This window comes from Apostichopus japonicus, chromosome 11, assembly GCF_037975245.1.
Source record: "Apostichopus japonicus isolate 1M-3 chromosome 11, ASM3797524v1, whole genome shotgun sequence".
Taxonomy (NCBI): domain Eukaryota; kingdom Metazoa; phylum Echinodermata; class Holothuroidea; order Aspidochirotida; family Stichopodidae; genus Apostichopus; species Apostichopus japonicus.
The window spans coordinates 18,980,274-18,996,326 of NC_092571.1; the positions used below are offsets into that span (position 1 = coordinate 18,980,274).

At 37.8% G+C, this 16,053-nt stretch overlaps 2 protein-coding genes and 14 non-coding genes across 22 annotated transcripts in view; 1 reads left to right on the top strand and 15 right to left on the bottom strand.

Annotated features, from left to right (window-relative positions):
• LOC139976338 (segment polarity protein dishevelled homolog DVL-3-like) overlaps positions 1-2,040 on the bottom strand; it is a 63,180-nt gene extending 61,140 nt beyond the window's left edge. For 3 of the 5 annotated variants that reach the window (XM_071985022.1, XM_071985020.1, XM_071985019.1), the window contains exon 1: positions 1,629-2,039. In XM_071985022.1, the coding sequence (XP_071841123.1) occupies positions 1,629-1,789 (161 nt within the window). In that variant the 5' untranslated portion in view covers positions 1,790-2,039. Of the gene's footprint in view, positions 1-1,628 lie in introns of all 5 variants that reach the window. The other 2 variants (XM_071985021.1, XM_071985023.1) reach the window with 2 other exon arrangements.
• A 7,866-nt stretch (positions 2,041-9,906) lies between these two features.
• Positions 9,907-9,977, bottom strand: Trnag-gcc (transfer RNA glycine (anticodon GCC)). The gene has a single exon. It is a non-coding gene; the product is annotated as a tRNA-Gly (tRNA).
• Positions 9,978-10,080: 103 nt separating this feature from the next.
• On the bottom strand, positions 10,081-10,151 carry Trnag-gcc (transfer RNA glycine (anticodon GCC)). The gene has a single exon. It is a non-coding gene; the product is annotated as a tRNA-Gly (tRNA).
• Positions 10,152-10,256: 105 nt separating this feature from the next.
• Trnag-gcc (transfer RNA glycine (anticodon GCC)) lies at positions 10,257-10,327 on the bottom strand. Its single transcript has one exon. It is a non-coding gene; the product is annotated as a tRNA-Gly (tRNA).
• A 103-nt stretch (positions 10,328-10,430) lies between these two features.
• Trnag-gcc (transfer RNA glycine (anticodon GCC)) lies at positions 10,431-10,501 on the bottom strand. The gene has a single exon. It is a non-coding gene; the product is annotated as a tRNA-Gly (tRNA).
• A 105-nt stretch (positions 10,502-10,606) lies between these two features.
• Positions 10,607-10,677, bottom strand: Trnag-gcc (transfer RNA glycine (anticodon GCC)). The gene has a single exon. It is a non-coding gene; the product is annotated as a tRNA-Gly (tRNA).
• Positions 10,678-10,782: 105 nt separating this feature from the next.
• Positions 10,783-10,853, bottom strand: Trnag-gcc (transfer RNA glycine (anticodon GCC)). Its single transcript has one exon. It is a non-coding gene; the product is annotated as a tRNA-Gly (tRNA).
• A 105-nt stretch (positions 10,854-10,958) lies between these two features.
• Trnag-gcc (transfer RNA glycine (anticodon GCC)) lies at positions 10,959-11,029 on the bottom strand. The gene has a single exon. It is a non-coding gene; the product is annotated as a tRNA-Gly (tRNA).
• A 106-nt stretch (positions 11,030-11,135) lies between these two features.
• On the bottom strand, positions 11,136-11,206 carry Trnag-gcc (transfer RNA glycine (anticodon GCC)). Its single transcript has one exon. It is a non-coding gene; the product is annotated as a tRNA-Gly (tRNA).
• Positions 11,207-11,312: 106 nt separating this feature from the next.
• On the bottom strand, positions 11,313-11,383 carry Trnag-gcc (transfer RNA glycine (anticodon GCC)). Its single transcript has one exon. It is a non-coding gene; the product is annotated as a tRNA-Gly (tRNA).
• A 106-nt stretch (positions 11,384-11,489) lies between these two features.
• On the bottom strand, positions 11,490-11,560 carry Trnag-gcc (transfer RNA glycine (anticodon GCC)). The gene has a single exon. It is a non-coding gene; the product is annotated as a tRNA-Gly (tRNA).
• Positions 11,561-11,666: 106 nt separating this feature from the next.
• Trnag-gcc (transfer RNA glycine (anticodon GCC)) lies at positions 11,667-11,736 on the bottom strand. Its single transcript has one exon. It is a non-coding gene; the product is annotated as a tRNA-Gly (tRNA).
• A 106-nt stretch (positions 11,737-11,842) lies between these two features.
• On the bottom strand, positions 11,843-11,913 carry Trnag-gcc (transfer RNA glycine (anticodon GCC)). Its single transcript has one exon. It is a non-coding gene; the product is annotated as a tRNA-Gly (tRNA).
• A 106-nt stretch (positions 11,914-12,019) lies between these two features.
• Trnag-gcc (transfer RNA glycine (anticodon GCC)) lies at positions 12,020-12,090 on the bottom strand. Its single transcript has one exon. It is a non-coding gene; the product is annotated as a tRNA-Gly (tRNA).
• A 106-nt stretch (positions 12,091-12,196) lies between these two features.
• Trnag-gcc (transfer RNA glycine (anticodon GCC)) lies at positions 12,197-12,267 on the bottom strand. The gene has a single exon. It is a non-coding gene; the product is annotated as a tRNA-Gly (tRNA).
• A 1,890-nt stretch (positions 12,268-14,157) lies between these two features.
• LOC139976475 (D-glucuronyl C5-epimerase B-like) overlaps positions 14,158-16,053 on the top strand; it is a 107,123-nt gene continuing 105,227 nt past the window's right edge. For all 3 annotated transcript variants that reach the window (XM_071985252.1, XM_071985249.1, XM_071985253.1), the window contains exon 1: positions 14,158-14,388. The gene's annotated coding sequence lies outside the window, so the exon portion shown is untranslated. The remainder of the gene's footprint in view (positions 14,389-16,053) is intronic.

The window sequence follows — 16,053 nt, forward strand, 5'->3', positions numbered from 1 at the left end:
GTACAATACGAGGAAGACGGATACTTCAAATGCATGATACTATTGTTTCAAGTCAACTTTCAATATATTTCAATTAAATGTAATTGGCAAAGGTTGTAGAGTAAGTGTACAACTTGCAATAGAACAAAAGGAAATATGAAAAATAACTAGTAAACACCATTTTGGGAATTAGGGGTATATGAAGTACAAAAAGGATTGATGAGGATATTTGCAAAGAAACAAGACTCTAAGTAATTCAAAGAATGCAACCCCAGCAATTCCAGTTAACAGTAGGTAACCATATAAATATTTCATGAACGTGCTAAAAATACAAGGTTGATGTTCCTCCTTTGACTCTATCAATTCTATCCTCCCTTTGTGATTTGCTATGTAGATTAAAACTTGCATTACAAAAGTTGCTACAATTTGACATTATGACCCAGCGATTACAGCATCTATTACTAGTCATAGGCGTAGGAGGCGGGGGGGGGGGGGGCTGAGGGTCTGCAGCCCCCCAAGCAAATATTTTTGTGAAAATTCGGGCAATATGAGAATTTTTCGGACACCTACTAAAAGAAAAATAAATTGCAATGTGTTTTTCAATGGTTAAACTGATATTATTATTATCATTATTATTGTAACGACTTCCCGAAAAAAATTGTAACCGATGTGGAACGATAATAACATAGCATATGATTGTATGTAATTGGCACGCGATGCAATAACCGATGCATGCCTATATGTTATGTAGATTAAGATGTTGAAAAAGCGTGAAGTGCGCGAAAAATTTTGGATATATTTTTAGGGCAAGTCGTTACAGCCCCCTTAAATCAAACTGGGCTCCTACGCCTATGTTACTAGTGCAGCTGCATATTGTATGTATTTCACAGAAGTCTAACATAGGTTAGGCTTAAACAACTTAAGGAAACTTTAGAACACACCAAATTACCATATACTATAGGCTAGGGCCTTCGATACGTAGTCAACACAACAAATATCCAAGGGGACACTGCAATAGCCTAAGGTTTAAGCAATATTGTGAAATAACTCATGAAAGAACATGAACCAATAGTATGAAAGAACAATAAAATAAAGATACCATGAATGAACCAGAAAGAACTTAACCATTATGCTGGGTAAACACAATTTAGTCTTAAATTATGTGATAACTAACAGTTAAAGTTATAACCTAAGTAGCATTACTTAGCCTTCTGACTGAAGCAGATTGCACCCTAACTTTAGATGTATTGCCTTAGATTAGGAATGATTAAGAATAGTCCTGGTACTTATACCATCCATCTTCTGAAACTGCCAAACTTATGCTAAAGCTAAGTATTACTACTGACACTGTATGCTAGTTTTTACTTATTTTAACATGCGTATTCGAAGTCCCAACTACTAAGTACTATTTCATGATTAGCATAAGGCCGAGGCCTAAGCTAAGCCTATGCTATCAGTGTCACTCGCACTGTTAACAGTTATTAGCCTAGTCTAGAGTTAGGTATTCCCTACACTGCTACAGTAAGAACGAGGTTAGCCTAAAATAGGCTAGTCTACTGTAAATTGTTAACCGATGCCTAGGTTAGGCCTGCGGCCAGATAAAAGAGAAATGTCCAAGATTTTCTTATACAACTTCAAGGTGTACCTACCCAAAGTCATCGTCCATTGATTTGAAGAAAAATTTGTAATTTGGACGGTTGAGCACATTTTTGAAGTCTCCTAACGTTACTTGGTCAGAAGGTATGGGTAATTTCACTAAATACGGAGTATCCTCATCGTCAATATGATAAATTATTTTAGTCTCCTCCATCCTTGGAGGGACCTAATCCACGTAGATCCAAGAAAATTGTAAAGAAAACAGAATTCCTAACAAAACAGCTCACTATTTTGTCATCAAATTAATCGACTCCCACAACCCAGCTGCAGTAACGTTGATCGAAACAGTTTAGATACCATAGTCATTATCAATGTGCTCCTGTAATGATTAAGGAACGCATCGTGCATAATATCTTTACTATGTAGAGTCTATGGTACCGTGTTACTGTAAACAGCACACTACAGTAAATGAGAAAACTGAATGAAGCAGAGAATCTGCTCTTCTCGTTGTTGACCTTACTCCCCCTGAATGAAATTGTAAATTTTGGTGGCGTACTTCAGAAATATTGGATGTTTAATTATTACAATAAATTTTTAAGAGAATCTCTTGAAAGAGTCGGCAAAGTCATATTCACCCCCCCCCCCCCCCCGGACTCCATAAGAAAATTACAAACTAAAGGAAAATAAAAATGAGTTTAGTTCAGTTTAGTTTAGTAAAAAAAAAAAAAGGATCAGGAAGAAGTTAAGAACACTCAAGTCCCCATCAAGGACCATATAGGAGAGAGAAAAAACAGAAGACACAAAAAATCAGACCCGATTACAATGCTTAAAGTGCGGGTCCAAAGCATACCTAAGCCCATTCACATTACTTGCAAGTACAACTTTCTCAGGCAAACCATTCCACTCATTCACAACCCTATTAGAAAAAAGTTATGCTAAATATTAATCCTACTTTGTAACTTCTGGGGTTTAAGACAACTACAACTACTATTAGCATATATGAAAATGTCAGTGAAGGATAAATTGTTAAACCATACACAATCTTGAAAATTTGAATCAAGTCATCACGTCACCTCCTAAGCTCCAGTGTGGTGAGATTCAACAGCTGTAACCGCCTATAATAAGGAACACCCTTTAAGGAACTAATCATGCTAGAAGCCCTCCTCTGGACCTTCTCGAGTACTTTCTTATCCTTAGCAAAATATGGGTTACAAGCCTGCACAGCATACTCCAGATGAGGCCTAACCAACTGCTTATAAAGCCTAACAAAAACTGAAGTTCCTCTTGATCATACCTAAAACCCTATTACCTCTTTTAGCAGCTTCCAGACAAATTTTAGAAGGTTGCAGAGATGAGTCAATGTAGATACCTAGGTCTGTTTCAACAAAGATCTCCTGCAACTCATCACCATTAAGAGTGTACGTATACTTTTGGTTACTACCACCAATTAATTAAAACAATTACGAGAAGAAATAACAATAAGGTACATATTAAAATTGTGATAAGATTACGAGAAGAAAAATTACATGTTACATGTTAAATTACGAGAGTTTTTCTTCTGGTAGTCGGTTTTTCCTCCTTTGAGAAACAAGTTTCATATTGATGTTGAATGGCTATAAGTAAAATTGTCTGTAATATACTGAAGGGTTTCTCCATTTGAAGATTTATGAGTCATGTTTAAGCTCTTTTCCTCCATTTTATTCTCAATAGTCCGCCTTCTTAAGAGCATAAAACTGTCTTTAGACTTCCCTCAAAAGTTGCATTTGGAATTATTCTAGTTGCCGCCCCTTGTATAGTAACAGTAACGTTGGTTACATATGTAGATTATACAGAAGAATAATATTTATTAAAATAATTTGTTATGTATTCCAGACCAGTTCTTTCTTTGTCATTTACAACTAGTTGGTCTGTAGCACCGCTAATTATAATACCATTTTCATTTGATTGCACATTTCTTAAGATTTTTCAATATGGCCTTTGTATTACCTTTACTTTTTACACCAAGGCATATTTGTAGTAGTTTAAATGGTAGTTGTAATCATGGAAATAACTTTGTTTTCGGTCATACCGATAAGACCTCGATGATTTTTTTTTCTCAATATTGCACAGCTTTACCGAGATTTCCCATTTCCGTCAATGATATCTTTTGACATTAATATTTTCAACAGGTTTCTAGCCTATGCTATGATGACCGTTCTTTTTAACTGGCTTAGCACTTCGTTGCCATCTAACATATGTTGGGTTGGTGGTGATTGGATTGGATGGTGGTGGTGATTGGTGATGGTGGTGATAACATGATTCGATGGTGATCACTAAAGTTGAACTCAGGAACAACAATGTTCTGCAATCGAAGTTCATTTAATATATACGTATGCTAAATCAATGTGGTAGTACTATCAGTGATTCTAGTTGACTTTAATCACCAACTGCTTCAAGCCCAATGTTTCTATTTCATTTTTCCATTTTCAGTCTTGTTATTGTCATGAATAAGACTGATATTGAAGTCACCAGTTATGAGAATATCTCTAAATGTACTAATAGGTGCATTAAACGTATTTAGAAAACTTACCAATCCATTCAGCCTTTGAATTAGGAGGTATATAGAGCAAGCACATTAAAACAGTTTTCATGTAAGTTTAACTTCAAACCATTCTACCTCGATATCTTCCACTTCCTACTCACTATGACTTGTAAATGGGATACTAGATTTTATATACAACAATACCCCCTCATTTGACGGTCTTTCAGATCCTTAGACGTATAAGATATTAATATATATGATTCTGGTCATGATTTAGGAAAAAATCATTAATGGCAAAAATATGAAATGATTTGTTCGAGTCATGCAGAACTTATCGTAGTCGGCATACTTTAGGATATAGATAGTGGATATTTAGTAAAGCTATATTAAGTTCGGTTACTTCATCAGTATTATAATAGGATCCCTCTCTGTTCTCGTCCAGTAGCTTTGCAGCTTTAAGATCTGGAGATATCGTCATTTTATAAATATATCTTAGCTAACTTCCGCTTTGAAGCATACGATAAAGCATTGCTATTTAATGTTGTAGTGTTAAAACTACTGCAATTTTTGCGTAAAGAAGAAAAGAACACACTGAACTATATGTACGATTAAAAAATTCAGCGTTAAATGAAAATGTTAAAAATGAGGTACGTTTTGCAGTGACGGGGAATCGATCCCCGGTATCCTGCAAAACAGTTCTTGCTCAATTGCAAAGAAATCGGCTTCCAATGGAAAATCAAATGTGTTACAATGCAAAAAATAGGCTTCGAATGAACCTCATTTCTGGCTGTTTGTTTTGTACGGTATTCGAGATTTACAAAAAAAAAATTTAAACGTTACAAACGAGTAACATTTTGCATTGAAGGCAGGGACGTAGCCAGGGGGGAGCAGGGGGAGCGACCGCTCCCCCCTTTCAGTGTCTATTTTTTTTTTAAACTGTCATTTTTTGGTTTCGATGAAATCGTAACCTATGCATTCATGCAGGCGGAGAGTGTGTGTATGTGTGTATGTATGTATGTATGTATGTGTGTGTGTGTGTGTGTGACGCCTGGCTTGTAAACACGGTATCTCAAGTAGGGAAGCTTGGACCAATCTAATATTTGGTGTATATGAGTACCACATTGAGTAGATGTGCCCTATTTTTTGTGTTGCCTGTGAAGGTCACCAAAGGTCAGTTAGAGGCCAAAAACCAAAATATTAAAACAAGCAATAACTCCCATTGACAGGATCCGACATGGTTGATATTTTGGGACCAGTTGTGAATGGGGTAAGGGATCATTTCAAAACATAACGGTCATGTGATCCAAGGTCAACAAAGGTCAATTAGGGGTCAAAAACTAGTATTTTTGCAATAACTTGAGAACCAAATGTCCGTGAAGGTTGGGAGTTACGCTATTGTAATCAGGGAGTCGACCCGCATCTAGGTGACCTTTGACCTCAGGTTGACCTCCGGTGACCTTTATCAATTTTTTGGGTTATTTGAATTTTCGTGGCCATAATCGGATCTCAAAGGTACCTTCCGATCAAAATGGTCCATAGTTGACCCCTGTGCGACCTTCGTGTGCGAAGTTATCAGAGGTCAATGTTTTTGTTTTTTAATAAGTACAGTTAGGATGGTCGCACAGACTTGTCATGTTGCTTTTTGGAATCAGCGTGTCAAACTACATCTGACTGCGAGGTCAAAAGGTCAAAGGTCAAATCTTAAAAAATATGCTCATTTTAGGAGATACGGGGCAAAACAAAACAGAACAAAGATAAGTTTAAAAAATTGTTGACATATGATAGAGCTTATTGTGCTGAATATAGGAAACCAACTCCCGCTTCAATCGGACACCCAGTTCTCAAGTTATGAGGGGCCAAAGGTTGGTTTTGATACATTTCTAGCAATAACATTATGTGTGTACATTGTAGGCCAAACAAATTTTAGGACAGAGTGCACCTCATCAAGAGGAACATTTTTGATAAAAACCATCAGGTCATTCAAGGTCATTCAAGGTTGATTATGTGCCAAAAACTCCCAACTTATGCTAATTTTTGCAACAACTTCTAGTCACGAAGTCTGACATGGCTGGTATATTAGGACAAGTTGTGAATGGAGTAGGGACACATTTTCAAAAATAACCGTGATGTGATCCAAGGTCACCAAAGGTCATTTATGGATCAAAATGTGTTTTTTTTTTCTCAATAACTTTTGAAACTACCACTGACAGGGTCCGACATGGTTGATATTTTGGGACTAGCTGTGAATGGGGTAAGGGATCATTTCAAAACATAACGTTAATATGATCCAAGGTCAACAAAGGTCAATTAGGGGTCAAAAACTAGTATTTTTGCAATAACGTGAGAACCAAATGTCCCTCAAGGTTGGGATTTTAAGACAGAGTGCACATCATCAAGGGGAACATTTTTGATAAAAACCATTAGGTCATCCAAGGTCATTCAAGGTTGATTATGTGCCAAAAACTCCCAACTTATGCTAATTTTTGCAACAACTTCTAGTCACGTAGTCTGACATGGCTGGTATATTAGGACAAGTTGTGAATGGAGTAGGGACACATTTTCAAAGATAACCGTGATGTGATCCAAGGTCACCAAAGGTCATTTATGGGTCAAAATGTGTTTTTTTTTTCAATAACTTGTGAAACTACCATTGACGGGTCCGACATGGTTGATATTTTGGGACTAGTTGTGAATGGTAAGGGATCATTTCAAAACATAACGGTAATATGGTCCAAGGTCAACAAAGGTCAATTAGGGGTCAAAAACTAGTATTTTTGCTATAACGTGAGAACCAAATGTCCATCAAGGTTGGGATTTTAGGACAGAGTGCACATCATCAAGAGGAACATTTTTGATAAAAACCATTAGGTCATCCAAGGTCATTCAAGGTTGATTATGTGCCAAAAACTCCCAACTTATGCTAATTTTTGCAACAACTTCTAGTCACGAAGTCTGACATGGCTGGTATATTAGGACAAGTTGTGAATGAAGTAGGGACACATATTCAAAAATAACCGTGATGTGATCCAAGGTCACCAAAGGTCATTTATGGGTCAAAATGTGTGTTTTTCCCCGATAACTTGTGAAACTACCACAGACAGGGTTGAGAGTTACGCTATTGTAATACAATGGTCGAACTGCATTTGGGTAACCTTTGACCTCAGGTTGACCTCCAGTGACCTGTATTAGCTTCTTTCAAGTTGATTCTTTGAAGTTTCGTGGGCATATTCCAATCTAACTTGTCCATAAGTGGACTCCTCTGCAACCCTAATGTGCGAAGTTATTAAGAGATTTGGTTTGGTTTTGTAATACTTGGTGTATGGATTCATAACATTGAGTACAAGAACCCTATTGCTTTTGATGGAGGTGTGTATAACCACGTACAGTAGAATGACCTGTGTTAGCATGTCATAGTGTTATTGTAACAGCTAGTTCTGGTTATACTAACAAGCAGAAGTCTAGTGCATTAAAGTCATCGAAACCTCAATGCATTTTGCATTCTGGTTTAGCATGGTATTTTGTCAGTGCTCTTTTGATCTTGAATACTCGTCAGCTCCGTTAACTCGATTGTAATCGTAGTAACATTCACGCCTACTGATTCAACTACTTACTTAGTTTGGCAGATGCAATTAGCTAAATTTAGCTTATAGCCAATTACAAGCCTACAGTTGGCCACTGCGTAATAAAATACATATTGCCTACCTAACCGCACTCTATGGAATGTCACGAACTGTATGCACAACAACGTCGAAAACGTTCGTTCAATGAGTCGTCCTAAGTTGTTGCACGAACAGCATGTTATAAAGCTAAGCTAGCAATCGTACGTGATACGCACTTCCTATAAATAATTATTACACTGCTAATACACTGCGATAACGATATTTGTTTTTAGGCCACTGCATTTCTGGCTGTATTACAAAATATGAAAGTTTATATTGTCCATCAGTTAAGTTCATCAAATGTATTAAAGTCCAGACATTGGACAATAAACAAGAATCATCCTACTGGAAAACTTGTAAAAGAGCACTATGTTTCTCTTTCTGATATATTATGTAAAAGAACATGTAAAAGAATTTAAACAGGAAACAAAATCTGCTGATAATGATATCATATGATCAGGGCGTAGCCAGTATGTAGCACGATAGTGTCATTCAACACTCTACCCGCCGAAAAAGACTATAGGATCCGATCTTGTCAGTTTTTTAACATGTAGTTTAGAATCCGTTTACACAGATAATATTTCAGTTGAGAAAACACTTGAGAAATTTGCATCAGATGGCAATCGTCGGATAGCTCTCGCCTTCTCTTATGAGGCTAACTTAAACATTTACTAGCTACAGTTGTATCAAAGACATTTCTGGACTATCTTACTATCTTTGCATCTACAAGTATCAGAAGTTGAAAAGTAAGTAAGACTACTCTGTACATGTACCTTCAAGGGCGGAGGAACCGGGGGGCACAGGGGGCAAGTGCCCCCCCCACTTTTCCTCAGGTTAAAAATGTGCCCTTTTTCTACATAAAACTTGTACTCTTGATCACCTTATTAGGTCAGCGATATTTCAATAAGAGATCTAATCCTAATTTAGAACTATCAGGGGCGTAGCCAGTATGTAGCACTGTAGGCCCGGGCCTACACTTTTTTTGGCCAAGTTATCTTTTTATTAAAACACCCATAATTCAAATCCATAAGCTTGCTGGACGAGTTTAAGAGTCTAGACAGGAAAAACTATTGAAATGAACGTAGCAAGATTATGGCTAAATTAGGTGACCTATTCTTCTGTCATCTAGGCTGTCATTCATATCGCGTGCCGTTTCATTCAATACTCTACCCGCGGAAAAAGACTAGGATACGATCTTGTCAGTTTTTTAACATCTACTTAAGAACCCATTTACGCAGATAAAATTTCAGTTGAGATTCCACAGTCAAATAAGCCTATCGTTGATTAACAGACTTTATATGTATAGAGCTGCAGCACTTTGTTGCCTGTTGTTGTCACGATCGGCGTTCCAAGTTTCAAAACAGCCTTTTCGATAAACATTTACTAGCTACAGTTTTATCAAAGACAATTACTGGCTATGGTTGTATCAAAGACATTTCTGGCCTATCTTTGTATCTACAAGTATCAGAAGTTGAAAAGTAAGACTACTAAGACGGGGGGGGGGGGGGGGGCGTGGATGGAGTGATGTGTATACGCAAATAAGATAATACAATAAGATTTATAAAGGGTACTAAATATCAGGCTGCATCAGTCCAATCGAATTTCTGCAAAGTGCCCTTTGACGTCGGTGCCCCCCCCCCCAGATTAAAAGTGCTTCCGCCGCCCTTGTGTACCTTGCTAATTTTAATACATTATGTATTATTGAATTACGTACTATTTTAACTCGTTTTTTTGGGGGGTTTAAAAGTGATATTGAATGAGGTTTCTCAAGTTAGCAAGAGGCCAGGGAACCAGAATGAACATTCGGGAAGGGCTGTTTCCTGCCATCTGGGGGGTTTGTAAAACCAAAAATTTTCTTGTACGCTCCGCGCCAACCGATGGTGGCGCTCCGCTCAGATAGTCGTGCCTACAACTTTGAAAATCCATATCAATCGCAAAAAGTGCTCCCCCCCTTTCAAATTCCTGGCTACGTCGCTGATTGACGGGGAATCGAACCCCGGTCTCCAGCGTGGCAGGCGCGAATTCTACCACTGAACCATCAATGCTATATATACCTCTACTCTCTTTAACATCATTTCAGGCTGTTTGTTTTGTACGGTATTCGAGATTTAAACAAAATAAATGTCAACTTTAAAGAGGAGGTATACATCTTGCATTGACGGGGAATCGAACCCCGGTCTCCCGCGTGGCAGGCGAGAATTCTAACACTGAACCATCAATGCAATATATAACTTTGCTCTCTTTTGCCTCATTTCAGACTGTTTTTGTCCGGTATTCGAGATTAAAACAAAATAAATGTCAACTTTAAAAAGGAGGTATACATCTTGCATTGACGGGGAATCGAACCCCGGTCTCCCGCGTGGCAGGCGAGAATTCTACCACTGAACCATCAATGCAATATATAACTTTGCTCTCTTTTACCTCATTTCAGGCTGTTTATTTTTCCGGTATTCGAGATTAAAACAAAATAAATGTCAACTTTAAAGAGGAGGTATACATCTTGCATTGACGGGGAATCGAACCCCGGTCTCCCGCGTGGCAGGCGAGAATTCTAACACTGAACCATCAATGCAATATATAACTTTGCTCTCTTTTGCCTCATTTCAGACTGTTTTTGTCCGGTATTCGAGATTAAAACAAAATAAATGTCAACTTTAAAAAGGAGGTATACATCTTGCATTGACGGGGAATCTAACCCCGGTCTCCCGCGTGGCAGGCGAGAATTCTACCACTGAACCATCAATGCAATATATAACTTTGCTCTCTTTTACCTCATTTCAGGCTGTTTATTTTTCCGGTATTCGAGATTAAAACAAAATAAATGTCAACTTTAAAAAGGAGGTATACATCTTGCATTGACGGGGAATCGAACCCCGGTCTCCCGCGTGGCAGGCGAGAATTCTACCACTGAACCATCAATGCTTTATATAACTTTGCTCTCTTTTACCTCATTTCAGGCTGTTTATTTTTCCGGTATTCGAGATTAAAACAAAATAAATGTCAACTTTAAAAAGGAGGTATACATCTTGCATTGACGGGGAATCGAACCCCGGTCTCCCGCGTGGCAGGCGAGAATTCTACCACTGAACCATCAATGCTTTATATAACTTTGCTCTCTTTTACCTCATTTCAGGCTGTTTATTTTTCCGGTATTCGAGATTAAAACAAAATAAATGTCAACTTTAAAAAGGAGGTATACATCTTGCATTGACAGGGAATCGAACCCCGGTCTCCCGCGTGGCAGGCGAGAATTCTACCACTGAAACATCAATGCTATATATACCTCTACTCTCTTTTACATCATTTCAGACTGTTTGTTCCGTATGGTATTCGAGATTAAAACAAAATAAATGTCAACTTTAAAAAGGAGGTATACATCTTGCATTGACGGGGAATCGAACCCCGGTCTCCCGCGTGGCAGGCGAGAATTCTAACACTGAACCATCAACGCTATATATAACTTTTCTCTCTTTTACATCATTTCAGACTGTTTGTTCTGTCCGGTATTCGAGATTAAAACAAAATAAATGTCAACTTTAAAAAGGAGGTCTACATCTTGCATTGACGGGGAATCGAACCCCGGTCTCCCGCGTGGCAGGCGAGAATTCTAACACTGAACCATCAATGCTTTATATAACTTTGCTCTCTTTTACCTCATTTCAGACTGTTTGTTCTGTCCGGTATTCGAGATTAAAACAAAATAAATGTCAACTTTAAAAAGGAGGTATACATTTTGCATTGACGGGGAATCGAACCCCGGTCTCCCGCGTGGCAGGCGAGAATTCTACCACTGAACCATCAATGCTATATATAACTTTGCTCTCTTTTACCTCATTTCAGACTGTTTGTTTTGTCCGGTATTCGAGATTAAAACAAAATAAATGTCAACTTTAAAAAGGAGGTATACATTTTGCATTGACGGGGAATCTAACCCCGGTCTCCCGCGTGGCAGGCGAGATTCTACCACTGAACCATCAATGCTTTATATAACTTTGCTCTCTTTTACCTCATTTCAGGCAATTTGTTTTGTCCGGTATTCGAGATTAAAACAAAATAAATGTCAACTTTAAAAAGGAGGTATACATCTTGCATTGACGGGGAATCGAACCCCGGTCTCCCGCGTGGCAGGCGAGAATTCTACCACTGAACCATCAATGCTTTATATAACTTTGCTCTCTTTTACCTCATTTCAGACTGTTTGTTTTGTACGGTATTCGAGATTAAAACAAAATAAATGTCAACTTTAAAAAGGAGGTATACATTTTGCATTGACGGGGAATCGAACCCCGGTCTCCCGCGTGGCAGGCGAGAATTCTACCACTGAACCATCAATGCTATATATAACTTTGCTCTCTTTTACCTCATTTCAGACTGTTTGTTTTGTCCGGTATTCGAGATTAAAACAAAATAAATGTCAACTTTAAAAAGGAGGTATACATCTTGCATTGACGGGGAATCGAACCCCGGTCTCCCGCGTGGCAGGCGAGAATTCTACCACTGAACCATCAATGCAATATATAACTTTGCTCTCTTTTACCTCATTTCATTCCGTTTTTTTTAGACTGTCGGTTATAGGCCTAGCTATTTATTGACCGTGAAAACACGAAAAAAAATTATGCATATTTAGTAGTTAGAATTCAACAGAATCAAATGCTGCATGTTCAACAATCGTTTGATACAACATTAAAAATGTATAACATGTATTATAAACGGTAAAAAGGATTTACGTTTTGCATTGGTGGGGGAATTTAACTCCGGTCTCCGGCATGACAAGCGAAAAATTGAAATGCTCTGTTCTACCATGTTTTACCTCCATGGTTCTACACACAATAATCTTACTATTTAATACATTTGGAAAAACATGGAATTGAACGGACTCCTTTTGAAAACTTGGTGAAGTCTTTCCTAAATTTTTGCATTGTGTTTTCCAGTCTATTTCCTGTCGTTGATTTACTTGTTTACATTACATAAACAGTGACAAAGTTCTATGGAGGTTCCTCCCCTGCCGTTTTCACGGTTTTACCGACTGAAACTAACGCATGATCTATTGAAGCCTATATGTAAGGTCAATGTGATATAGGGATTGAAAAATTACTAATGCTGGACAACTCGAACGTAGAACTTGACGGCTATTCCAAACGACTGGCTGGAATTTGTTTGGGCCTCAGATGTAAAAGTGGGGAGGTGATTACTTTGTACTTGGGAGTGGGAGTGGGAGGGGGGGGGGTGGAAGGCAGAACCAGAATTAAGACTACAATACTATTGTTGACGATAGTTCAACTGAAAAGCAATAGACACATGAATGTGTATGTTGAGTGAAATGAATGATATTGTTGACATATTCGAGACTATGAATTAAATTGGTTTCTCTGCAGTAACCAACACAACATTGTAACACTAAACATTCATTGAGACACTTATAATCCCTTTACACATCTATTTAGACAATGGGTTGTTGGCGCCCTCACTATGATCATTGCGTTTAGTCACTGCTATGATGAATATATTCCTGCATCTGGACGAGCGCCCCTACAAAAAGAACCGCACAATTTCTAAGAGATTTATTTACTGGGCTGTACTGCCATAAAGTTGTCTATATTGGCCACAAACTTGAGCATGGTAAAAGCTTAGGTAGTGTCATGTACAACAAAAAATAAAAAAATGTAAGTAAACTATTGCGCCACCGCGATGTCAAATAACTGTTTCCAACGATATACAATCGAGCCACAGTTTGATCCTTATATTTACACACATGATTAAACATCCTGGGTAAATCAAATACTTATGATTACGATGGACCTTGAGGTAAGGTGCACTGTCAAGCTAAAAGAAAGATTAAATTGGAGTAAAATCGACCAGAAAATTAAATAGGTTTCACTAGTTTTAATTGACTGTACGTTCGTACTAGTCCTCGGAGTACAAAACTAGTTTCCTACTAAGAACATAAAGTCTTATTTAGATCTGTTGTTGTGTCATAATCTCTGATATAACAAATCTGTTTTTTTTTTCTCACTTTTTTTCCCCTCCAGATTTCAAGTTAGCTTAACATTGCGGCACATCATCATGTATACATCAGCTTATCATGTAATATGATAAAGCTCCCCCCTCCCCCCATCCTCCCCAGATATGAACGCTCGCTTTTTGCACTCTAACCGGTGGTGGTCGAAACAGTGAAATATAATTATGGGCATAATTTTAGTCTCGTTAATCTTTAATTAACCTTTCACAAACCTCACTTTTCCAAAATAATTTTGGCCAGTATAATACATATTTCGCTTCCAATCCACTGTTATCTACGGAGAAAGTCAAGAAGCAGAAGCACATTATCACCCCCAATAAGAGTGCCCTTCATGTTCCCGTTATAATCAAGAAATTTCGTCCCCTATTATCACATATTCGAACAAATCATACTACCGTCAGGATTTTGTAGCAACCGCTACTACATGCCAGCTCTTCGAGTGAGTTATATGCATACACTGTCTCTGATCAGTGGACACACAACAGTATAAGGGATAAACCAGAAGCAGACATCATGCTCGTTACGTCTCATCCGATCTTCCGGTTCTTACTCTGGTAATACCACTGATCGCAAAGAAACATCTAAATTTAGGACACATCGTATTGGATGTTTTGGTAAGTTCTGTTGTAATAGATTTTACACTTGCTACTTGCTAAGAAACCGTAATCCATTTAGTTTTTTGATCGTGATACCAATACAATGAACACTAACGTTACAGCTGTTCCAACTTATGTTTTGGTATAATCTGGTCCTATGCCTAACGCTAACCTAGGGCTGCTGGCTGCATATACGTTAGTGTGTTGTAATAATGTTCGGAGGCATGCAGATATAACGTTAGGTCAGCATATACAGTAGACTAAATTCTGTGTTTGGAGAGAAGGTAGGCCTAGGCCTATTTGTGTACATTTATTGCATGACAGGGATATATTATCATTATCTTGCATTGCCCAATACAACCCTATCCTGGCAGTAATATATGATACAATCTTAAGTCATTAACTAGGCCTGTTGAGAATTGAATAGTCCCTAAATATATATATAGGCCTACCTGGAGATCACAATTATTACTGGTAGCACTAGCAGCACACCTTATGTGAAACACATGAGATCTACCAACACAGATTAAGTTGAACTGCAATAGTGTATCATTATGTTATTAATTATTTGAAACTATATCCCAGGAGTATCTTACATGTTGGACCATTGGGTATGATGGTATATGATAAATTTGCGATAGTAAGGGCAATAATGTTCTGTTCAAGGCTAACAGTAATGACTATCTCGCTGATTTTGCTCTTTGGTTTATTTATACCCTTCAACTATGTAATTTTAGTTGATGGTTTGAGCAAATTCCGCTGTAAAGAGAGAGAATTATACTGTCAAACTGCTTAAAGTGGGGAAAAATTCCATGAATTTGTGCATGCATTGAAGTTTACTGTATAATTTGGCTAAAGGTGTGAAATAAATCACGAAACCATTACCACATGTGTAGACCAGGGAACTGTGGAAATCTAGACCTTGTTAAGATGGTAATGGATTAAACTCAGAAGAAGCCTTGACAAATTTTATTGAAAAGTACTTGCCATTTGGCAACCACCACTAAAAATCTACTCACCAAAATGCAAAATTTACTCCCCACTGTAACTGATGTTCAAGTCTCCATAGTACAGATCTACAACGTCAATACTTTCTGTAAACTAAGGTTAGGCAGATACTTGGTGCTATGTAATTGCACATTGAAAATTGTATTTTTGTGCAGTATGAAAATGAAACTTTTCCACCAAAAGTACGTGATGAACAAAGTGAAACATGTCACAGAATCATTAATAAGCAGCTAGGCCTACTGTAGTGTCTCCAAAAACAATCTGCAAAACTACCTACAAAGTTAGCTCAGCATCTGTAACATTAGGGCTTCTCTAGTACTAGGCATACACTATAATGTAGCTAGGTGTGCACGAGTCCTAAGCATATATCTCACTGCAACTATGGGCCCCTACTCAATTAGTGCAACTTTGTACACTTTCCAATTATTTATCTGGTCTTTTAGCTGCAGGATGTTTCTCGAAAAATGTCACTATTACTCCATTACACTGCCTAAATCAAAACCATCTTTTACACAATGAAAATTTAAGGTTCACAAAGCATCTATCTTCCGCTAGCAACCGGTGTTGAGTGAAAATCCAAACATTCTTTGCAAAAAATCATGGTAGCGATAACAGCATACTTATCTCAAGACTCCCTAAATTGTTGTTATATATTGCAAATAACAACCGATGGCA